The sequence below is a fragment of the Peromyscus maniculatus genome, chromosome 6, assembly GCF_049852395.1.
Source record: "Peromyscus maniculatus bairdii isolate BWxNUB_F1_BW_parent chromosome 6, HU_Pman_BW_mat_3.1, whole genome shotgun sequence".
Classification (NCBI taxonomy): Eukaryota; Metazoa; Chordata; class Mammalia; order Rodentia; family Cricetidae; genus Peromyscus; species Peromyscus maniculatus.
Window position 1 is genome coordinate 95968911 of NC_134857.1, and position 25174 is coordinate 95994084.

Below are 25174 nucleotides of genomic sequence, written 5' to 3' on the forward strand. Positions count from 1 at the left end.
CTCCAAAACCATACTGAGAGAGAAGAATGTCATTTTCTCACTTGTCCGGCTCGCAAGACAAAAGATTTTTGTTGACACTGATGACCTCTTTCCCTATTTTCAACCCACTCATGCAAGGGGAAGTGAGTTGCCTACTACATGGGAAACGGTTACCCACTCAAGTTTCTCCACAGAACGGGTCTCTTTTAGCAAGGTCTTCTGTGAAGGGCATATGGTCTCTGTCCTCTTCTCTCAGTCTGGACCAAGGAATGGTGTTTCCGCACAACACATATGAAGTTAAATAAAACCTTTTGGATGGATGTATATTATAGTGCTAAGATATATAAAACCATGCCATCATTTCATTGAACTGCCTTTCGGCTAAAAGCAAATTGTCTGTTCAGCCTCACTACACAAAAGTGTGTGCACTTTCCTGTCTTTGAAAACACAAAACTGGAAACTGGGTCTAAATTATATGACAAACTGTTTGAAAATTCAAGTAATTTCTGACTAATGAATATAGCAAAAACCTCAGCCTGGGTGGTCCCCAGCACTTTCTCCTGGGCTGCCACCCTTTGAACTGCAGAGAAAAGGTAAAGACATCCCATAGTCACTTCCCCCAAGTTCTGGCAACAGTGCCTGGTCACTGCTTAGCAATATATAAGGCTTTCTCAAACCCAAACCCACAGCTTTCCTACGTAAGACCCGCAGAAATAACTGCACACTTAGCTAGAGCAGTTCAGTATTGAATTTAAAGTGGTGATTAGAACCAGAATATCCTAATGTTGATTCAGTCGAGTAGACAGTTTGGGGATGACAGGGGTGTTTCGGGATATTTGATCACACTGTGTGAAGGTGGCTCTGCCCTTCCTCATCTGCCTAAAGCACCTTCTGATTGGTTTAAAGAGCGGAATGACCAATAGCTAGACAGGAGGGGATAGGCGGGACTTCCAGCCAGGGATAGGAACTCTGGGAAGAATCTGAGGCAGGGGATTCACCAGCAAGACTTGGAGGAAGTCGGATGTACAGTATGGAGGAGAGGTAATGAGCATGTGACAGAACGTAGATTAATATAAATGGGTTAATTTAAGTTATAAGAGCTAGAAAAAGCCTAAGCTAAGGCCAAGGTTTCATACTTAATAAAAGCTCTCTGTGCCATTATTTGGGCACTGGCAGTGCAAAGAAAGCTCAGCTGAATGGGAGGAGCAGTCTTCCAAGTTACTTTACACCGTCTCCCACTCCCATATTTTATTATCCTGCAGAGCCTTTGGCAAGATATGAGTTGAGAACTAGAATTTATTCTTGGGTCCATTTCATTAAGAAAAATAAATAAATACTCAAGAGAACAAGCCAAATCTTTTTTCTTTAAAGACTGTCTTTCTCGTGACATATAAGTAAGAATTATATTGTCTTTTGTATATTGATAATTACCATGTCTTTGTATATTAATATAAGTTAATTTAAAAATAAAAATTACTGTTAATGATTACAAACATATATTAAATGCATAATGTACTTCAAGTGACTGGTTGTGAAAAAAAATCCCTTTACAAAATGGATAAAAAAAAATGAAAGAAAAATAACTTTCCTATCTAATTTTGAAGATTCTCTCTTTCTCTCTCTCTCTCTCTCTCTCTCTCTCTCTCACACACACACACACACACACACACACACACACACACACAAATTTTAAGAGGTTACTATAAGAAGGGTATATGTGACACTGAGGCTGTACATGAATTCTGTGGAGAAGGAGCCCAAGACTGGGGCAGAGAAGTCCCGATGAGGAGGTAGACAGTGAATGAACCTTCCCAGAGGGAAAAGCTAAAAAACCTAGTAAAGCCCTTGATTGGTCTGAGGCTGACATGGAGCTGGCCTGTGCTAAGAGCTAGTGTGCATGAGAGCTGGGCTCTAACAACAGACTGGAGTCAGAGAGACAGCGTAGAGGGTGGCCACACCATGAAGAGGATTCCATGCTTCTTTCAGAGCTCTGATTGTTACCTTCATTGTGTTAGCTACAGTCTCATGGTCTGGAGTCAGACCAACCTTTCAGCCCAGTGTCTGCATTTAATGAACGCTGTGGGATCTCGGGCTTTGGCTCCTTTCCTGTCTGTGCTCTTTCTCTTCCTTTCTTCTCTTTCTTTGTCCTTTGATTATTTATTTAGCGTTGGCTACACTTTCAAAGGCATGTGTCCTTACGGAAATTCCAAAGGGGCGCAACGGTAGGAAGAACTGTGCAGGGGATTCCAAGTGCCCATCACCTCCTTCCAAGAGACAAACATATTCAAACCTCTACCTCAGCGGCAGTCTTCCCCTTACCATCAAGTCTGCATCGGGCCTTCTGAAGTATCTGGGAACCTCAGTGTGGGGCTCCGCTAAGGGGGCCCGGAAGGTGGGACAGGCTGGGCGAGGCTGCCTGGACAGAGCCTATCCACGAGAATGTCGACAGCACCATTGCACTCAGAGAAACTGGGACTCCAACTAGGTCTTGCACTTTAAGGGAAGGGCCCTCCTCCGACCATCCATCCCACAAGGGCATATGCCAGCCTGGAGATGCAGGTGCCTGGAACCCAGGAGTACCCCACCCAGAGACCACTTCTAAGGGCGACTCTGACCCATGTATGCCCACCACTAGACGCCAGAGGTGACAAGGCATCTGGCTGAAATGAGAATACAAGCAGAACTCAGGTCTGTGGGCTGAGCAACACACATCTGCATGAGGTTCCTGGAGATATTTAAAAGGGCAAATGCCAGGGAAGAAATCGTCACTCTCCCGTAGACCCAAAGCTCCATCTGAAGTACCACTCTTGTCCCACATGCCATAAACATGAAGGACAGGCCTTGAAAGAAAGGGAAATCATGATTTTTCTCGACATTCATGTGTGTGTGTGTGTGCAATAGCCACATGTGTATAAGTGTGTGTGTGTGTGTGTGTGTGTGAGTGTGTGTGTCTGTGTGTCTGTGTGTGTGTGTGTGTGTTCGTGTAGGCCAAACGTTGATGTCAAGTGTCTTCTTCAATTACTCCCTACTTTATTTCTTGAGGCAGATTCTCTCACTGAAATCTTGAACTCACACAGTAGCCAAAGTGGCAAGCCAGCAAGCCCCGGGATCCACCTGTGTCTGCCTCCCCAGCACTGGCATCCCAGCCATGCTGTGTCGTGCTTGGCTTCTTAAGTGGATTGTCGGGATCCGAACTCAGGTCCTTCCTCATGTTTGTGTAGCAAACACTGCTGACTGAGCCCTCTCCCCAACTCCTCCACGCTCTTCATGTAGAGTCCTGCCGTGGGGGGCCTTGTCAAGTCAGCCCCCCCAAGGCTTCTGTAGAGCTGGAGAAGTGTCATATGGACCCCTGGGCTATGCAACAAAGGTGACATGAGAAACGCCAAAGTCAGTTAGTATGTCACCGCCAGAAGGACAAGGTTGTCCCCCCACTGTGAGTTCAAAGCAGACCAACTTCCTGTGGGCAAGCAGATCCGTTCAACAACTTCATCAGTGGTGTAAAGAAAGCCTCCTTGCCCTTCACCCCTTCCTCTGCTGCATGCCATCCTCCACTGCGGAAATCTTTTTCTGCAATTCTGAGACACAGAGAAATGTATCTGAGTCGGAGAGACATGTCCCTGCACCAAGCAGAATTCTTGTGTATTAACAACCTTCATTTTGGAAGGAAGAAAGTACTGCACATAAGGCCTGTTCTGTCCTGGAACTTAGCCCTTCAGCTGACTGCAGAGGGAAGGAAGGTGTTATATGTGTTAGCAGGCATGCACAGACAGGGAAAAAAAGGACAAGAAAGCAAGTTAGGGAAGACTGGATAGCAGTTAGGATTTTCTCTTTTTTTAATTCCTGGGTGGGTAATATGTGGTTTCATTTAAAGCAGGACACAATCTCCATTAATTTAATTTGTCAAAGCAGTAACTCCAACACTCACAGGCAGTGCCTAGGAAGGCATTTTTAGACGCATCAGTGCTGCTTTAAAATTAAAAGTGAATCAGTCCTGTGGAGTTAATTACTAGTAAATTAATCGAAAGTAGGTCTCCCACATGGCATGGTGCCAGCCAACAGTTCTCAGCTCGAGCCAGAAATATGGCGAGGTATCAGATCCTCATTTGCAAATCTCTTTCTACGTGTGGCATGTTATAGGGACAGGGAGGGAACTTGGCATCACCCACAATGAGAAACAAGGACAATGCTAACCAGAAGGCTTTCGAAAGCTGTCCCACGACACCCTCAAATGGAAAATCTCCGCCTCTCTGTGACCTCTTCCACAATGTTTACAAAAAGGAAACCTAGCTAGCTCTTTTCCTAGACCAGTGTAAGGACCTCACCTAACTATATGAAGTAGGAAGCATTTTAGAGCAATTAAAAGTCACTTTGTATCACTGGTGTTTGGGAAGACAGTATCATCTGGTACAGTATCATCAAGACAGAGACAGAGAGAAGATACCCAACAAAAGAAGAAATAGACCCAAGAGAAGCATTATCTGAAGTTTAATTAAATCTCTGAATCCAGGAAGCTGGGAACAGATGGAAAGTTCGTGAGAGAAATGGCTCATGCACAGAGTGTGGTTAATAACATGACTGCTGATGTATTGTTAGTGACAAACATATTTATTGTATTTTGTTTTACTCCAAAAATGTCCATTTCCTGCATCCCCCATAGTTACTCAAACGTACAAGTGTTCTTACCATTCTTGATCCGGGAGTGCAACAAAGCCAGCCGCCTTGGCTCCTGAGTTACAAAGTTCACTGAGGCTCTTTGGCCCCAACTCGATGTGGCTAGCGGACTGCTCTGTGCCTTTTATTACTTTCTTCCCTGTTTAACTTCATGAAATGATTTCATGTGTTTTTGCACACGGAGAAATATATCTAAACACATTTAGAAGTCAAAGATGAAGATGGCCCACCCCAACTGATGCATTTGAGACCAGAGTCCCATTTGAAAGGCGCCTCTGATGTACAACGGAATGTACCATCCAGTCTTCAACAGACATGATACTAGTATTAAAAGCCGTGGTAAAATATAGATGAACAACATAAAACAGTGATACTTCCTAGCGTGAGACTTTTTTAGCCCCTAAAACACACAAGTGGCTTTGCCGAGCCAATCTGTATTAACATATCATCTTGATCATTGGTTTCATTTAGGAGCTAACGTCCCAAATGGGAGTTTTCTCACAAACCAGGTCAAGACAAGAGCTCTAGGCAGCCACAGGTGTATCTGTGTCTCTTTCCAAATGATGAAAAGCCATTCTTTCTGGTGTCTGGAAGAAGTAAAAATGTCCCTGACTAGTGGGTATTGCTTTGTGTACCACATGCCCAATATGTTCTAGCATCTAGGAGCATGCAATAGCAGCTAACATTAGCTATGCAATTATGGTATTAGTGTTTAATTATATCGTGTGCATTGAGATATCTTAAAGAGAAAACAGGATTCATTCTCCTTAGCAACCATTATAGTACAGAATGTTCAAAGCTGCGATCACACTCAGAGGCGAAGAAATTGGTTACAAATGTGGGTAGCAAGAAGTGTGCATGCTTTAGAAAATGTGAAACTGGTACCTAAAATAGATAACCCCCTTATTTGTTGCTGTTTCCAGAATTCCATTTCTGGTTTCAGACCATCCATTAACGAACTTGCAATTTTTCAATACAACACCCAACGCTAGCTTTCCGCCTTAGAAGTGAGTAAAGAGGAGTACAAAATAATAAATTTGGTTTGTTTCCTCACTGGCTGAGAAGACTCTTCATTCATTTCAAAGCTGACTCCACAACCCTTTTAAGAATAAAGGGCTTGAGGTCTCGATGGCAACCCACACTGTGTACACACCTGTGGTTTCACTCTTCCAGGCCAATATACAAAGACTAAACTATAACAGAAGGAGGCGTGGTTAAAATATTGTCTGCACACACAATTTCGTCCTCAGTAGTGTTCCCTTTGACTCATGCACACTCATACACTCAAGGCGCTTCATATATATGACGATGGAGGTTGGAAGGGTTGTATGTTATGAAAGCTCTGTTCCAAAAAGCAAACTTGAAATAAATTAACTGGTTCTTTTAAAATGCCAGTTTACAAGTCCTTGCAGTCTGGGTGTCTGGACGTAAGGGCGTCTCTAAAACACAGAAACAAAGGGTATAAAGGTCGGGTGGCCTGCACAATTCCTTTAGGACGCCATTTAGGGGCAGACCTTGGTTCAGGTATTGCACTGGGAAGAAAGGCAAAATCTTCCCCCGCGGGGATCCCCTCTGGGACTGGGCATGGCTTACAAGGGAGGAGGTGATGCAGTAGATGGCATAGGAAGCCCTCCCTCCCTGGGGCCAGGTGAGTTACCAGTGCTGGCCAGCCGCCCGGGTGCCCAGCTGCGCCTGGGACATGGCGGGCACCGCGGTGGCGGCCGCGGCGGCTGCCGCCGCGTCCCCGACGCCAGGCAGGACTGATCGCACGGACCTGCGGAACTCCTCGTTCCTCCACGTGTAGAGCAGAGGGTTGAGCGCCGACAGGGCGCAGCACAGGAGCCAGCTGGCCGCCTGCACGCCCCAGGGCACCGGCAGCGAGAAGCCGCTGGCCAGGCTCACCCACACCAGCGGCTGCGTGGCCAGCAAGAAGACGCAGCAGAGCAACAGCACCGACAGGCCGCTGAGACGTCGCTGCGCTCGACGCGGCTGCAGCGCGGCCGGCAGGGGCTGGGGCTGCGCGGGGTGCGCGGCGCCTCCGGGGCCCGGAGCGTGTGGGGCGGCGGGGAAGGCGGCGGCGGCGGCGGCACAGCCGGGCAGCTGGTGCAGCAGGTGGAAGTTGAGCACGCTGACCCGCTTGACGCTGACGCGCACGCGGCGCACGATGCCCAGGTAGCAGTGCAGCAGCAGCGCCGTCTGTGCCAGCAGGGCTCCCGCCGCCAGGAGCGCGGGGTAATGGACTTGCGGGGGCTCGGCTCCGGGCTTGGGCGCCCAGGGCGGGAGCAACAGCACCAGACCCAAGGCGAGCGCCCAGGACAGGGCCAGCATGCCCGCCGTGTGGCGCCGCTGGTACAGCACCTGGTAGGTGGCAGGCGCCCTGGTGATGAGCAGGTAGCGGTTCAGCGCCACGAGGCAGTGAGACAGGAGGGACACGGTGAGCCCGAGGCCCAACAGCCCGCCCCGGAGCAGGCGGTAGCTGCCCCCGCCACCGTCCCAGTCCCCCGGGGGCTCCGCGGAGCCGGCGGGCAGGAGCCCCAGCACCGCCTCCTGCGGCATCCAGAGGGCGCAGACGCTGAGATCCGCCGCGCAGCCGTTCACGATGAAGGCGTTGCTGGTGGTCTGCAGCTTTCGGAAGGACGACACGAGATAGATGACCATGCCGTTGGCCAGCGTGCCCCCGATGGCCAGCCCCGAATACAGGAGAGATACCGGGATCCGCCGGCCGGCCCACGACTCTTCTTCCTCGCAGAGCAGCAGCAGCGATCCCCCGGTGGTGGAGGAGGTGGACGTGGAGGAGGAGTTGGTCATTCTGGACAACTCTTCACACCTCGCGCCCTAGCGTTGGCTTCTTGGAGCGCGGCCCATGCTGACACTTGCCTGCTGGGGAGGCAAAGACATCCCCTTCAGCCCTCTGCCACCGACACAAAGGCTGAAGCCGAATAATGTGTTGGGGGATGGGGAGAGAGGGAGCTGAAGGAGAAACGGGGGTGGCAGATGACAGGTGCCTGCCTCAGAAATGTCTCCAGTGACAGAGAAGGTCCGCTTTACACTGGGCGAGCAGCAGGGAAGCCCTAAGGTCATACCAACACCAAGAACAATTTCCCCAAACACACACACACACACACACACACACACACACACACACACACACACGAGTTAAGAATGTTTGTTGCCAGCCGGAGACCCTCGTTACCGGGAGAAAGTGGAGATATCCTGGCTAGGAAAAATGCCAAGGAGAGGGAGAAGAAGGTACCTTGATTTGTGGCCAGTCCTTAGCTGATGAGAGCAGAGGGAGAGATGCCAGGAAATACCTCCTCAGCAGCAGCATCTGTGGTCCAGAAGTCAACAGGAGAAACCGAGCTGGGATCCATGCCAGAAACAAGTGCCTTGTTTCTCCCAAGCAGCATCCACACACATGGTCCCAGGCAGGAGCGAGCAGCTGTGGGGAGTCTCCTCAGCTGGCAGCAGAATTGGAGAAAGTAAAGTGGTAGGCTAGGAGCCCAGGCGGGTGGGCAGGCAGCAGCCTCGAGGATGCCTGGCTGGCTGCAAGAGAAACTGAGCTGGAGAGGAGCGCACTCTGTGCTCAGAAGCAAGAGTGCTGGCTGATGATGAGCGCTCGCTCTCCTGCTCAGTTATCCATCACCCAGGGAAAAGACAGCCTTTCCATGCTGTCATGAATTATTCAGTAACTGCTAACTTGTAAAAGGGAGACAAATACCTTGCAGAGAATTCTGTTAGTTAGCAAGTTTCTCTCCTCTCCTCTCCTCTCCTCTCCTCTCCTCTCCTCTCCTCTCCTCTCCTCTCCTCTCCTCTCCTCTCCTCTCCTCTCCTCTCCCCTCCCCTCTCCTCTCCTCCTTTCCTTCCCTCCCCTCCCCTTCTCTGCCCTTCTCTCTCTCTCTCTCTCTCTCTCTCTCTCTCTCTCTCTCTCTCTCTCTCTCCCTCTCTCTCTCTCCTCTCCCTCATTTTTCACTGATTTTTCTTTACTTCCCTTTTCCCCTTCTCTTTTAAATGTTAGAGTAAAATTTCATCTCAGTCTGATTCATCCTGGAGGCAAGACTTATTTTCTCAGAGATAAATATACTCCAGTGTATTTTCAGGGAGAATTACTTTACATTTGAATTGAAATTCACCTCCCCCCATTCGGCAAAGTGGGACATGAGTAATTAGCTACAGAAAATATGTGAACCTTAACTTAAATCATAAATTTCAATTCTTTTCTTCTCATTGCTAGACACCTCTCCAAAGTCTGGCTTGTGTTTTGGTGAGATGAAAGGGATATGGTGATACAATGGTCAGATGTTCTGAAGATGGTGTCCATAGTACATCTAGATCATGGAATGCCACTTAGCAATAAAGAGAAATTGTCTGTCAAAACATAAAACACATAAAGAAATTGGAAAGGCTTATTAGTAAGCAAAATGGGGCTCTGAAAAGTCTGTGTACTGCACAATCGCAATTGTATTACATACTGGAAAAAGGTAAACTCTGGAGACAGATCACCAGCTGTCAGAGGCTAGGGACAGGGAGGTGGAAGGGGTAAATAAGTATACAGGGCAGAGAAACTTCTCTGTATGGTGCTCTAATGGTGAAACACTTCATTGCAACGTTGTCCAAATCTACAAAACACTCAACACCCAGAGAACTCACAAGTAAATTATGAGCTCAGTGAAAATATGTCAGGGTGCTTCATCAGCTGTGACAACTGGACCTCTCTAGTGGAAGATATTGATGACTGGGAAACTGTATGTGCAAGACAGGAGTTGTGTGGAACCTCTGTGTGTGTGTGTGTGTGTGTGTGTGTGTGTGTGTGTGTAGTCACTGGTACATAGACTGGAGGTTGAAGTTGGGTGTCTTCCTTAATCTCTCTCCACTGTATTTTTTGAGACAGGGTCTCTCACTGGAACCTACATGGCTTGAGCTAGGCTGGCTGGCCACTGAGCTCCAAGAGTCACCTGCCCCTACTTTCCCAGAGGTGGGATTACTGATCTGGGCCTCAGTAACTGGCTTTTTATGTGAGTGCTTCAATTCTGAACTCAGTCCTCACTTGTTTGGCAAGCGCTTCACTAGCTGAGCCTTGTCCCCAGAACCCACTCTACCTTTGATTCAGTTTTGCTAGAAAGCTTACACTAAAGTTTAAAGACTGGTTTTGAAGAGTGGGTGTTGGGAAAAAGGAAGTTCCCTGAACACTCTATAATGTGAATGGCAAGGATCTCTGAGCTTCTCATGATGTAGGATGTCATAGAGATTTGCACTCGTGTTCAAATGTGCTTTGGTGATTTACCTGTGCACATGGGAACTTTTCCCCCAAGAAGGTATACCAAATGCCCTCCCAACCACTGGCTAAGCTCTTTCTTTACAAATTTAACTCAATAGAGAATAGGTAATGCATAGACTAGACAAGTGTTGCCTGGAGTTTCAGATGTCCTGGGTTCTAAGCAGGATGCCCATCAGTCACCCTTGCAGCTTATTCCCACCTTGCCAGGACAGAAGTTTCCATCCGCAATGGCAAAGGACCTTGTCCTCCAAACTTTTTTTGAATCCCTATCCACACATTTAACCTTCTCCTTCATTCTGCCACTTAGACCTCCTGTGTGTAACGTGGAGTGCAGCCCTGGGTCATATGTCAGGAACCTTTCCCAGTCTGTCCTTGAGTCCTTCAGAAGGAAAATCAGACCATCCCTCCCCTACTTGTCCTTTTTAAAACCAGTCACATTAATGACTGTGACGCATTCCGATGATGTTAACAAGCATGACCAAACGGGTATGACTGGATCCTGGGTTTCAATAGAAATAGCAAAAGCTGAATGAAAAGAAGCCAGAGTTTGGTCTCACTGGAACGGAAGTTTGGGTGTCCAGCCTATCAATCATATGGAGCATCTGCCCTGGTCTTCCTTGACCATCGTGTTTCTGTATTAAAGCCTTGAGTCCATCGAACACAGCAGGGCCACAAGAACTTCCTCTGTCGGCTACAGTTCAAAGATGCCATCTCAGTCAAAGTTGGCGTGCATTACCTTAGTCGTAAAGGAATTCTGTGTCAGAATTCCAGGTTCTGGGTCTCCGTTGTCTTCTGTAACAAGTGGTAAGGACCAATCTGAGGACTCCTTGTCATGAAGACATACGTACTTCTGCCAAAGGCATAACTCCTTTCTTTAGCCCAGGCCTGACAGGCCAGATTCTGGCCTGGTTTTTCATTTTGTTTTTGCTTTAGGTCACTGAACTTAAGTAATATAGGGTAGGAGGGGTGTTTTTCTTATGTGCAACACGACATGGCATGGCACATGATGGATAATTCATAAATACTTTTTGGGCTAATGAATGAGTGCCAATGGGGTATGATTTTCATTTATTATTTTTATTATTATTTTATTGTTATTATTATTATCATTTTCATTACTATAGTCACTTTCCTAGTGCCTGCAGAGAGGCTTGGTCCATCTGTCTCCCTCTCTGGTGTATTCTCAGCCTCTCTCCTGCCCTGGTGGCACCCCGGTGGACTCACAAGCTGCTTGACTTCACCTCAACCTCCTGAAGTCTCCCTGGATGTCCTTGCCTTCTCAGGGTGGCTCCGCACAGCTCACTTCCCTCTTGTCATGGAAGAGCTTCTGCTTCCTGCTCTCCCACTGAACGTCCACCCACACTGCCTTCAGTTCTCACCACAGCTTCAGCTAAGGTCAACAGCAGCCTCTGATTAGTGACCCGGAGGAGTCCACCACCCAGATCACTCATCCTCCCGCCCTCCCACCCAGCCTCTCTTTATTCTCCTCTTGCTCCTAGGCTCCCTCAGACTGGTCCACAGCACTCAGGTGTCATGGGTCCCTTAATTAGTGGTCCTGGATGCTCCGTTCTTGGTTCTCTTCTCACCCTTTCCTCTCCCTAATTAGCCTGCTCTTCCTCCAGGCTCTCTCTTACCACAAGCCACCCTGATTCTTCTCTGCCAGCCTTCCTTCCACCCAGACCTTCCAGCTAAACTCCGTCTTCGTTATGTGTTCTGCCCTATAGCCATCACTTTCATGAATACCCTCAAAGTTTCTAAGAATTCACCACAAATAGGACCTTAGTTGTAGTTTTTTGACACGTTGCCTTAGAGTCAGGAACATTTCTGTCCAAGCCTACTGAGAGTTTTTATGTGGATTGATGATTTCTCTCCTTTAAGTGTTGATATAATGGGTTACACTTACTGTATTTTTATATTACATAGTTTATATATTCATAGTGTTTTTCTTTCTTAGTATCAGGGTGATGATAAAAGTCATAACTTAAAATGTGGCTTTTTTTCTTTTTCTGCAAAGTTTTTTACATACTTTGTAAAGCTTGTATATAAACTGTTTTTTGTTTGTTTGTTTGTTTGGTTGGTTGGTTGGTTGGTTTGGTTTTTGATTTTTTTTTTTTTTTTTTTGGTTTTTTGGTTTTTTGAGACAGGGTTTCTCTGTGTAGTTTTGGTGCCTTTCCTAGATCCCACTCTGTAGACCACGCTGGCCTCGAACTCACAGAGATCCGCTTGACTCTGCCTCCCAAGTGCTGGGATTAAAGGCTTGCGCCACCACTGTCCAGCTAAACTGTTAAACTGATCACTTTATTTGTTTTTTACTATAATTTTAATCACTCTCAAAGTTTATTTATCAACTTTTTCCTAGGAAAATTTTATTATGTACACTTTTGATAAAATAATTTCTACTCCTATTGACATTTTATCATTGTATTATATAAATGTTAAGTGTTAGCTGTGTGTGTGTCTGTACATTTGCATGTGTGTATGAGTGTGTGTGTGTGTGTGTGTGTGTGTGTGTGTGTGTGTGTGTGTGTGTGTTCATGTCTATGGAGGTCAGAGGTTAATGTCAGGTGTGTAGGGAAAAGTAATGGCTCAGGACCCCCAAGACCAAGTTCTCAGCACAGAGGAAATTTATTTGCCCCAGAAGGACAGAGATCAAGGAATAAGGGATAAAGACAGGAGATAGAGGAAGAGGGAGAAGGGGAAGGGGTATTTGTCCTGGGAAGGGGATGACAAAGGACTGTCTCTGGATAGAGAGGAGACAGACATGGTACATAGGAAAATGACAGTTTCTAAAGATACAAGGGGAAACCTCTTGTTAGGATAAAGTGTTTAATTTTAATTGGGCATGTTAATTAGGTGAGTTGTAGAGGGTTTGTGATTGCTGAACTTTAGTGCTTCCATATCTGGACCTTGATAATCAGTCTCAGGAGGAGGGATTAGCCAAATAAGGGAATGGACCTTGGCAGCTAGCTTCAGAAATGAAATCTAATGGTTTTTAGCAAGGCAGATAGAATTGGGGAGAAGGGCGAGGCCTGCCAGAGCCATGTTTGCCAGGCCTGGGCTGGCTAGAGTCCCTTCAAGGTGTCTTCAATTATGCTCCCCATTACTTTTTGAGACAAGGTCTCTCAGTGAATATGGAGCCCATTTCATTTGGCAAGACTAGGTGGCTAGCGAGCTGTAGGGATCCTCTGTTCCCACCTCCCAGCACTAAGATCGTTGGCATGTGCTGCTGTGCTGACCTTTCACAGGGGTCCTGGAGACTGTACTCCAGTCCTCATGCTTGAAAGACAAGTGTAGCAGGGTCCTGTGCTGTTCCCTTTGAAGAAGAGGGCGGGTAGGCACAGAGTCAACAACACAGACTCTGGGAGGATGTCAAAACAAAAGCTCAGTTTATTCAGGAAGAGGCAAGCCTGATATACCCTCCAACCCACTCCAGGGGAAAGTCTGATGAATAAGCATCTGCTGGTGTGACATGGCTCCATCGGTCCAGGTCATCTCAGATCATGTCTCAGCTGCTGTTGTTAAGGCCCTTAGGCAGACCCAGGTTGGCTCTTAGAAAGTATCTTATTACTGGTTTGGGCTGACTTGGCCCTTAAGCCTGTTAGGGCTGGTTAGGGCATCACACAGGTAAGCACTTTACCAACTAAGCCATGGCCCCAGCCAACTGCATGCTTCTTGTGTTGTGAAGGGTAGCATGATGGCAGTGAAGCACACCTCTACCTATCTGATCATCTACTTATTTTCCCAATACAAAAATGCACACACTCACACAAAAATGTGTTGATCCCTGTTGTGCTCTGGGCAGCGAAAGTGTAAAGATAATGAAGATCCATTCCTGGCCCTCAGTGAGATCAGTCTACAGTGGCAGGCATACAGATAAAGATAAATTCTTGTAAGACAAAGTACTAAAGGTTATAATAAAACCACAAATAACTGGGCATGGGACCAGCCACAGGAAAAAGAATCTCGTTGTGTCTAAGGTCAGGAAATCCTTTGTATAGAAAAGATCAAGAAACTGAACTGAATTCTGAGGGTTGGGCGCTTAGAACTCGAGGTTTGCTCACAGTTGCACTGACCCTGCAGTTAAGAGCTCATCTAACATCAACAAAAACCCCTCTAGTTTTATTTTGTGAATTCCTATGTCTATGTGTCTCCCACAAAACCTCCATATTTCTTGAACCAAGAGATTGAGAGTCAGGAAAGGGTAAGCATTTCCTTAACAGCCAGCCAGAGGATCGCCCATATATAAAAACCATCCCCACTTGGATATTGTTATGGCTTGGATGTGAAATGCCCACCCCATGCCCTGGCCATGGACTCATGTGTCTGATCACATGATCCCTAGCTGATACCAGTATTTGAGGAAGGAGGAACAAGTTTATTTCATCTTGTAGTGTATAGTCCATCATTGAGGGAAGCCAAGGTGAGAACTGGAAGCAGAAAGCAGAAAGGAATGCTGCTTAGTGGCTTGCTTCCCCTGGTTTGCTCACCTACCTTTCTCATACAGCCCAGGCCGACCTTCCCAGGGTGATACTGCCAACAGGGGACTGGGCCTTTCCACATCAACCAGCAGTCAAGAAGATGGCCATAGGCCGAGCCGATGAAGACAGTTCCTCAACTGAGTTTTCCCTTTCCAGGTAACTCTAGTTTCTGTCAAGACTAGACTGGCCAATATAAGGAGGTTTTTGGACACTTTGGTACCTGAGGCCTCTCTGAAGCACAGGTCTTGGAGTTTATAGCCTACCCTCATTTGGGCCTTCTCTGTCTCCTAGTCCCTAAAATGTAATCAAGCGCTGTCACATGCTTCAGCCACTACCAGGTTGTCTACCTGTGTATTCCAAAGCACCAGAGTGCCCCCACTGTTTCCTGGGTACTGGAATTTCCTTTTTACATGGTAAGCTAGTTGATGGCAAAGCTCTCCTTTCCATCAGAGTGCCTGACTAATGATTCACTGCCTAGGGCCCTAAGTGGGGTGTCTGTATAACCACAACTTCAACCTCAATTATCTTCTCAAGAAAGACACTAGTATTAGGGTCACGCAGAACAGTGTTGCTATTATTTTTCTAAAATACTTTAAGGTTTCATGTAACCACCTTCTGTGGCTTATGCTGCCAGATTATTTTTAAGCAGAATTTTTGCTGGAAACATTCCCCATTACAGAACCAGATGTTGACTTTCTGAAGGGCGAAGGTGATTTCCCAGAACTGAAGTTCACAGTCCTCCACAATACAAGGCAGTGATGGCCTGGAGGACTTTGGGAAACAAAAGGGTTTGTGGCAGGAGTAACAAACTGTTCATCTCCAGTTTCTTTCCTTCCCTTCTTTAGCCAAGCCACCTAACAACCTCACGAAGTTCAACCCTAAGACTGGCTAAAATCCCCTTGTCTTTCCTCATATCTTGCTCTCTCAGATATTACGCCACCAAAAATCATATTGGCCTGGAACCCTTTAGACTATAGACTTTTCGATGGAACCAAGTCCTTAGTTGTTTTGGTTGCCTGTTTGGACCAGATTTAGCTGTCATTCATCTGCATATAAGCTCTTGCCTCCACAAGAAAGCCTGAGGTAAAGCTTTTAGGAGTTGGGCATTTATAGACTCCGGAACTGGCCTGTTCTTCTCTGAACTCTTTCAGATGGGGGCATATGAAACCATGTCCTAATGATCCTACTTTCTCCTGTCCCATTTTGGAGGATTGCAATCGTTAATCAGCGACACCAACTTATAGGGTGCAGAAGTGAACCACAAAGCAATGCTTTTCAAATACAACTGACCACCCCACAACAGACATGTACCAACCAGGATACCTTTGGAAACTTCAGGAGCAATCTTCAGTTTGCAAAACTTGGGTTGAGGGGGTGCTATAGACATCCCATGAGTACAGGAGCAAGGGTGTGATAAACATCTCATAACCTACAAGACATCTCTCCCACAGTAAGGAATTGTCCATCCCAAAATGTTGGCAGGACCAGGGTTAAAGCATTTACCAGAGGTTAAGAGGTCAAAGCCAAATCCAGAGTCTGTTATTATCCAAATAACTTTGAACAAGTTGTTTTACCTTTACAAAGGAAATTATAGACATCAGACATCACCTGGACCAGACCTGGATGGGCCGGGTAGAGGGGTGGGGCTGAAAATGATTAGATTTCTGCATACACTTAGGCAAAGGAGTCAGAATTTATCATCAGTGTATTTGCAATTGTTTGTGAATACTTATACTGTATTTAGATGTTATTATGACATGGTTATTGTTTTGGCTTGGAAATTAATCACAACATAAAGAGATATAATTCTGTGTCAAGTTGACAAGGGGTGGACTTGTGATGGCATTCTTGGTTGTCATCTTGCCTACATTTGGAACTAAAACTCCAAATGGAGTTTGGCTGAAGTCTGACTCACAGTAGGTCCAATGTGTCCCCAAACTCACCCTGTGGTTAATTCCTCGGACCCAAAATGCAAAATGCATAATTGGGATAGACAGACTGAGAAGCTGGACTGAATGCATTTTTGCATTATTATATGGCTACAAGCCTGTGGGGGCCATGGAGTGGAATGTGGTGTTTTTAGGAAAATGGTCCCACTAGACTCATAGGGAGTGGCAGTGTTTGAAAAGACTAGGACATATGGCCTTGTTGGAGTTGGTGTGGACTTGGAGGAAACATGTTACTAGGAGTGCACTTTGAAGTTTCAAATGCTTAAGCCACGCTTGGTCTCTCTCTCTCTCTCTCTCTCTCTCTCTCTCTCTCTCTCTCTCTCTCTCTCCCTCCCTCCCTCCCTCCCTCCTTCTCTCTCTCTCTCTCTCTCTCTCTCTCTCTCCCTCCCTCCCTCCCTCCTTCTCTCTCTCTCTCCCTCCCTCCCTCCTCCCCCCCCCCCCCCCCCGCCGCCTGTTAATCCAGATGTAGAACTCTCAGCTACTTCTCCAGCACTTTGTCTACCTGTTGCTGCCATGCTTCCTGCCATGACAAAAATTGTGGTCTAAACCTCTGAATCTGTAAACCAGCCCCAATTAAATGTTTTTAATTCATGAGAGTTGCTGTGGTCATCATGTCTCTTTACAGCAATAGAACACTGACTAAAACAGAAGCTAATGTAAGCATTTTAAAAGAATGATGACTGACCCTAAATTTATATACAAAAAAAAAGTGCAGTTTTTCATTTTTCTAGAGAGAAGCTTACAGTTTTTTATTGGCCTCTCAAAAGAATTTACAAATTCAAGAAAAATGTTTAAGTGCCATTGATATTGTTCCCAAATTGTCGTGCTCCTCAGAAACTCAGGTGTTAAAATCCTAGCCCACGAGGTGATGGCGTTAGGAGATGGAATGTCTGGGGAGACGTAATAGTATTTTTTCATTGGGACCACTTGCCCACAAATAATAACACAGAGATTAATTATGAAAGCTGGGCCTTAATTATGCTTGTTCCTAACCAGTTCTAATAACTTAAATTCACCCATATTTTTTAATCTATGTTCTTTTACAAGGCTCATTACCTCATCTCCATATTGCCCATCCTGCTTTCTCGGTGTCTGGCTGGTGACTCTGCCCTTCTTCCTCCCAGAGTTCTCTCTCTTCTGCCCAGAAGTCCCACCTATACTCTTCTGCCTTACTATTGGCCGTTCAGCTTTTTATTACACCAATCACCGCAATACATCTCCACACAATGTACAAATATCCCACAACAGGAAGATGATATGACATTAGAGGGCAGAGCCTCACAATTGCATCAGTGCCCATACAGCAAGAGATCTCAGAAAAAAAGAACTTGCATCATTAGGAACCAGGAAGTAGCTCCTTACCAGACACTGACTTTGCTGGGACCTTAATCTTAATCTGGAGCAGCTCAGCCTCCAGAGCTGTACGGAATAAATTTCTGTCATCTATACTTTCCCGCCACTGTGGTATGTTGCTATAGCAGCCTCAATAGACTCATACCATCTGATTGCATCTTATTAAAAAGGAAGTGGAAACTTAAACACAATGTCCTTTACCAAAGTCACGGGGACAATAATGGAGTTGTCTCACAGCAGCTCTTTTGAAAGAGGCTACAGTGAGAAGCTCGTTCTTCTGAAAGAAGTGCAGCTCCCTATTGCAGTCTTATCATTTTAGGGATCTCTGCACTTGCCTGCTCTGAATTAATTCAGTGAGGTGTGGTTTCCGAATCTCTAGTACCAGGCCCACCTAGATCTGCTCCCAATCCCCTGGCTAGGACCCAGAGTCTGCATTCCAACCAGCTCTGGAATAAAACAAGAACCAGACGATTCTTCTCCACTCAGCTATTTGAGAACCACTGAAGCAAAGGATATTTAGACTGAGCTTGTTAGTTTTGAGTGTGGATTTGTAAAGAAGCCAAAGCATTTCTTTTCTGAACTACATCTTCAGCTTTTCCAGGAAAACCAACTTGAGTTAAAATTGCTTTGGCTTGGTTTTTGTCCAAAAGTGGACTTTTTTCCAGTAAAAGGTTGAATATAAGTTTTTAAAAATCCACTTGAATTTTTTTTTTCAATCTGATAGAGATAGGGGTTAGTTGGAGAGGACATTTTCAACCACTAGGAAATGTTTCAGGTGATTGAAGAGATCAAATTAGTTTGAAAGAAAGAGCTGTTCAGTGTGTGTGTGTGTGTGTGTGTGTGTGTGTGTGTGTGTGTGTGTGTGTATGGTGTGTATATGGTGTGTGTGTGGTCTTTGTGTATGGTGTGTATAGTGTGTGTGTGGTATATGTGTGCATGTGACATGTGTGTGTATGGTGTGTGTAGTGTGTGTGTGGTGTATGTGCAGTGTGTATGTGTGTGTGTGTGATGTGTGTGCTATATGTGTGTGATGTGTGTGGTCTATGTGTCTGTGGTGTGTGTATAGTGTGTGTGTGTGTGTGTGGTGTGCCTTACTGTGCATGGTGTGCATGTGTGGTATGTATGTGTGGTGTGTGTGCATGCATGTGTGGTGTGTGTGGTGTGTGTGTATATGGCATGTGTGGTGTGTGTCGTGTGCATGTATGGTGTGCATGTGTGGTGTGTATGTGTATATGGCATGTATGGTGTGTGTGTGCATGTGTGTGTTGTGTTCTCTGCCACATAATACAGGCAAACAGCGGTCAGATATACAAACAGGTTGTACCATGAAGTTCATGAGTTACGGTCATTATCTCCTTTCTGCTTCTTTTTTTTTTTTTTTTTTTTTTTTGGTTTTTCGAGACAGGGTTTCTCTGCGTAGCTTTGCACCTTTCCTGGAGCTCACTTGGTAGCCCAGGCTGGCCTCGCACACGCCTTTAATCCCAGCACTCGGGAGGCAGAGCCAGGTGGATCCTTTCTGCTTCTTACTACACCCCTCTGGAGGCCACTTAAACCACACGGATCCAACCAGTCTTCTGCGCTCACCGTCTGGTGGATGTAAGGCAACCCCGACCGTGTCGCCTCACTCCATCCTATGCAGCCCACCCCTCCAGGGCTGGCCTTCAGACTCATCTCTGGGCGGAAGTCGCTCCAGAGATTTGCAAATTTCAGGATGGGTCATAAAACACTGCAACATTTTATGCCTTTGTTTATCGCTTCTCTGCCACGTGTTTTGTTGGCCGCAGCCGCCGGGCAGCAGGCAGCGCCTGTCCTGCCATGTAGACACTCGCTTCATCTTCCGACAACTCTCCGTATGCTTTTGTTCGGGGGAACTAAAACCTCTGTTGACCTGAAAGTCTTTATCATTTGATTTCAAACAAGATCCTCTGTTCTGTGAGTCCAGTTCTAGTCCCACCAGCCCCACTGTCGCACGCCAAGGAGCCAAGGACGGTTCGGAAGCCCAGGGGTGAAGGTGACCACTCGGGTTGAGAGGCAGGCAGGTCCCTTTCCGCGCCACTGAAACTTGAGTGGCAAATATGGCCTCTGTCAGCAGTTGTGTCTCCCACTGGGGAGCTAATGAAGTGCTGCTGTGAGTATGGACCTTCTGGTTCTGGCCATGCCGGAGGGAGGGAAAGCCAGGCACTTACCAGCTGTTGCGCTCAATAAGGCTTTTGTTGCCTAAAGTCAGATTTCTCTAATAAATTGGGGGCGGGAGGAAGATGAGGGCTGAAGGGGTGGGTCAGCAGTTAAGAGCATCTACTACTCTTCCAGAGGATCTGAGTTCAAGTCTCAGAACCGACATCAAGTGTGGTTGATATATTGTGTACCCCAATAAACTTATCTGGGGGTCAGAGAACAGAACAGCCATAATATTAAACATAGAGGATAGGCAGTGGTAGCCCACGCCTTTAATCCCAGGAAGTGATGGCAGAAAGCAGAAAGGTATATAAGGTGTGAAAACCAGGAACTAGAGCTGGTTAAGCTTTTAGGCCTTTGAGCAGCAGTTCAGCTGAGATTCATTCTGGATGAGGACTCAGAGGCTTCCAGTCTGAGGAAACAGGATCAGCTGAGGAATCGGCAAGGTGAGGCAGCTGTGGCTTGTTCTGCTTCTCTGATCTTCCAGTGTTGGCCCCAATACCAGGCCCTGGGTTTGTTTTTATTAATAAAAACAAACAAATAAAACCTTTTAAGATTCATGCTACATCTGGCGCCCAACCTTCTTGGTATGAATTCAAGAAAAAGCTACTTGCCTGTGGCCTTGTGTGCCCCAGCTCAGACCTGAGCTACACTCAGCCAGTTGTGGTGGGTGGCACACTGGTTGGATTTACTGAAGGAGGCAGAGGCAGGAGGAGCCTGAGTTTGAGGCCAGCCTAGGAGGCTTGCTAAGGAGAAGCTTTGGCCGGGGCCCAGCCACAAACGGTGGCGGTGGGACCATGGAGGCAGTGGCTGCTGCTTTGAGTTGCTGGTTGCTTCTCATCGTGTTGGTGACTGCGGTGATGCTGCTACCTGGGATGAAGGGTTTACTGCTGGTGGTTCAGAGAAGAATTGCCAGGACCATCGTGTTACAAGAAAGCATCGGCAAAGGTTAGTTTGGAAAAGTTTGGAAAGACAAATGGTGGGGAGAAATTGTTGTGACGATTTTCTCTTCTAGGGAAGAATGTTCATGGTTCCGAGAGACAGAAATTTATCAGACTGTGATTGCTCCACACCACAGAGGAGGCACAAAAAAAAATCTGCAGGGAGCCATGATCTCGCCTAACAGCAACTTTGAAATCTTCAAAAGGATGATGGGACCCCACAAGGATGATTCCACATGGACTATGATAAAGCCAGTAAGCCGATTAACACCACAGAAAGATCGACTTTGGACTACAAACTGCTCAGGACAATTTCAAGATGGCTAGCTGAGATGATCCATATTCACAGACAACTTGAGCAAGGACTTGAGACAAGGCCTACATTTTCCCATTATGCAGAGACTGGACAACAAATGATACAGCTACTTCTCCCAGGACTTGACAATTAACCCAAAAATTTTCTTTTTAGGATCCCCTAAAGATGCTTTTACCCCCAGAAAGCAGGAAGTAATTTTAAGAAAAATGAAGCCCACATTCCCACGATGTGAGATGAGAGATTTTGGTTGTTTAATAAGTTACAGATATTGTCATTGTTTATGGTAGTTGGTTACAAGTTGTTAATTGTTAATGGTCAGGAAAAAAGCTGAACAAGGAGATTAGATTCAGAATTTTTGTTAAAAAAAAAAAAGAAAAAGAGATTATAGATTTGAGGTAGATCTTTGAATCTACTTTGAGAAAAAAGAAAAAAGAGAATATAGATTTGAGGTAGATTATTGAATCTACCTTGAGAAAAAAAGATAAAGAAATAATAGGATAAATGGGTAGGTAGATCATTGAATCTACTCTAAAAAGAAAAGGGGGAAGATATAAACATGACAAAAGGTAGATTATTGAATCTATTAACAAAAGAAAAGAGAGAATATGGATAAGATTAAAAGGTGAATTATTGAATCTACTTTTAAAAAGGAACTACTTATTTTAAATAAGATAAGTAATGAAATTTTTTGTCTGAATCTGTCAAATGTTAATGGACTAGACATTGTTAATGTAATTTTTGACTATATATTGTATATACTTATTGGATATAGTTTTTCTTATATTAGTTATATGCTTTTTAATTTTAGACAAAAAATGGGAAATCTGGTTGATATATTGTGCACCCCAATAAACTTATCTGGGGGTCAGAGAACAGAACAGCCTTAATATTAAACATAGAGGATAGGCAGTGGTAGCATACACCTTTAATCCTAGCATTCGGAAGGCAGAGATCCATCCGGATCTCTGTGAGTTCAAAGCCATACTGGAAACAGCCAGGCATGGTGACTCACGCCTTTAATCCCAGGAAGTGATGGCAGAAAGCAGAAAGATATATAAGGTGTGAAAACCAGGAACTAGAGCTGGTTAAGCTTTTAGGCCTTTGAGCAGCAGTTCAGCTGAGATTCATTCTGGATGAGGACTCAGAGGCTTCCAGTCTGAGGAAACAGGATCGGCTGAGGAATTGGCAAGGTGAGGTGGCTGTGGCTTGTTCTGCTTCTCTGATCTTCCAGTGTTGGCTCCAATACCAGGCCCTGGGTTTGTTTTTATTAATAAGACCTTTTAAGATTCCTGCTACAATCAACATGTAACTCCTGCTCCAGAGGATCTGATGCCTCTGGCCTCTTCGGGTACTCTGCTCATATATGTAGAGACATACTCATACACATAACTAAAAACAATAACAATTTTTAAAAAGATGAGTAGATGACTTACCTAGGTAAAACCAAATGCGACTCCTCTAAAAACAAAACAAAATAAAACCAAGTCGTGATAAAAATGACTCCTAATGACATTCTGCTATACTCCTAGGCCAGTGCCTTGCCCAGTCACGATTGGAGAAGCTTCCTCCTGCAGTAGATGGGAACCAAGACAGAGACCCACAGGCAGACATTATACAGAGCGTGAGAGACCTTCGAATACTCAGCCTCAGTGGGGTGTCTCCATCAAGCCCCTCCCCTCAGGTCTCAGAGACTGGGGCAGCAGGCGCCTGGTCTACATCAGGTCCTCTGCGAAGGTATTAGGGCTTCCAGCTTAGTGTTTTTTATGGGCCTCCTGAGTGTGTGCATGAGTGGGTCTCTGATTCTTAAGCCTTCTGTTGGGCTCTTTTCCTTCCGTTGCTTTGTTTTGCCCAATGTGTTTTTTTTTTTTTTTTTTTTTTTGTCTTATCTTACATTTTATTATTAAATATATTTTATTATGTTAAGAAAAGATTTGTATTGTAAATGGTCTTCACAGGCTCATATGTTTGAATACCGGATCCCCCGCTGGCAGCCCTGGTCTGAGAGGTTCTAAAGTTTTTAGGACTTGAGGTCTAACTAGAGGAAATGCATCGGAGAAGTACAGGCCATCAGGTCTCTAGCCCCTCACCTCTTCCTGTCCCATCTCTGATGTGGACAAGCAGCCTTCTGCTCCTCCCGTTGCCTCTGACCACTCCTGGCCCCTCCCCGCCCCCGTGCCCTCCCTTCACGATGAACCACACCCACAAACCATAAACAAAATCAGTTCCCCTCTAAGTGGCTTTGTCAGACATTTGAGCACAGCGATGAAAAAAATGAAGAGATACATAGGTAATAATACATAAGGAAACGGCTTCAACTGTAAAAACACTTTTTAAAGACTTGGTTGAAACATTTAAATAGAGCCTGCAGAGATGGCTCAGCACTGAAGAGCACTTGTTGCTCTTCCAGAGGACCCAGGCGTGATTCCCAGCACCCACATGGTGACTCACAACCCTCTGTAACTCCAGTTCCAGGGGATCTGAGACCCTCTTCTGGCCTCAGTGGGTACCAGACATGCATGTGATGCACAGACAAATACATGCAGGCAAAACGCTCATACACATGAGATAAAATAAAAACTAAAATATAAAAAATAAACTTTAAACAAAAGTTTTAAGACAGTGAGCAACTTTTGCAATGGATACCCGTGCAAAAAGAAGAAGTTGCAAGTGCCCACAGACCTTCCACTCAGCCTGTTTTTGGGCGGTCTCCTCTGCCCTGGTCCTGTGAGTCGGAGTCCCAAGCAGAACAAGTCCTTGGATAATGAACCTGCCTCTGAGTGAGATGTTGTCAGCTCCAGACTCCCCTTGTTGGATGGGTGCACTGTGGACTTGGCCAAGCTGAGAAGCCTGGGAGTACTTTTAACAAGAGAACCACTGTGAGCCAGCCAGCCAGCACACATTCAGTGCTATAGCTCTGTAACTAACCTACACACTCTTTTAACTTGGATTTTTATTATTTTTAATTATATCTTTTTAAAAAGTTCCGTGTGGCCTGTTTTGGTAATCATTAGTTTTGCCTTTAATATTTTTAAATTGTACTATTTTAAAACTACGTTAATATTTTTTTTGGTTATTTACCAACTAAATGAAATAGATGTGAGCAAAATTTTCAGTACACACACACACACACACACACACACACACACACACACACACACACCTTTTCTCCCTCTGTTTACATGGACTGAATAACTGCTGTTCCACTGAGCCACATCGCCAAAGATAATTCTTAAAACCAAAGATTTGGATGAGTTTCCCCTACACTATTTGGCCTGAAATGAGTGGAATATGGAGACACTAAGCAGCAGTTTGTTGGGTTTTTCTTTTTTCTTTTCTTTCTTTTTTTTTTTTGTGTGTGTGTGTGTTATACAATAGAAAGTGAAAGAAACCATTACCACTTCAGATTTATGAATTTAAAATATATAAACTCAAGCTCTAACACAGTGGTTCTTAACGGTGGGTAGCTGCACTCAAGGGTCATAACAACCCATTCACAGGGATCACCTATCAGATATCCTACATATCAGATATTTACATTACAATTCATAACGGCAGCAAAATTACAATTGTGAAGTATCAATTGTACGGTTGGGGTTCACCACACCATGAGGAACTGTATTGAAAGGTCGCAGCATCGGGGAGGGTGAGGACCACTGCTCTAACACACATGGAGCACTAGAGTCAATAAAGCTGGGTCACAAGTCTTCATTGCCCTAAAGGAGTCTAGAACAGAGGACTGGCGTCAACTTCCCGAGGAACTACACACTCATTTCAATATGCTTTAGTTCCTACAGATTTCCTAGGCTGTGGTACAAGATGCGCATTTCAAGTGTTAAAATAGCCATCCCTACAAAGACCTACTGACAAGGTTGGGCTGGGTTTCTGCTTGAGAACTCCAAAGGTTAAGTTGTGCAAAACTTCCCATTCTAGCTTTTACAACAGCAGCTCATCTTTGGAGTGGGGAAGGGGGCAAAGAGGAGAGGGCGCAGAAGGATTTTAAGAGCCAGAATACCAGGAATTCTGCTGTTAAAGTCTCT

The 25174-nt window shown here is 45.5% G+C and overlaps 1 protein-coding gene across 1 annotated transcript; it reads right to left on the reverse strand.

The window, feature by feature from the left end:
• Positions 1 to 5961: 5961 nt before the first annotated feature.
• Gpr88 (G protein-coupled receptor 88) lies at positions 5962 to 8436 on the reverse strand. Its single transcript, XM_006977821.4, has 2 exons — positions 7904 to 8436; positions 5962 to 7530 (listed from the first exon to the last, which is right to left on the reverse strand). The coding sequence occupies exon 2, from the start codon at positions 7456 to 7458 to the stop codon at positions 6304 to 6306; it is 1155 nt and encodes a 384-aa protein (XP_006977883.1). The 5' UTR covers positions 7459 to 7530; positions 7904 to 8436; the 3' UTR covers positions 5962 to 6303.
• Between the last annotated feature and the right edge of the window lie 16738 nt (positions 8437 to 25174).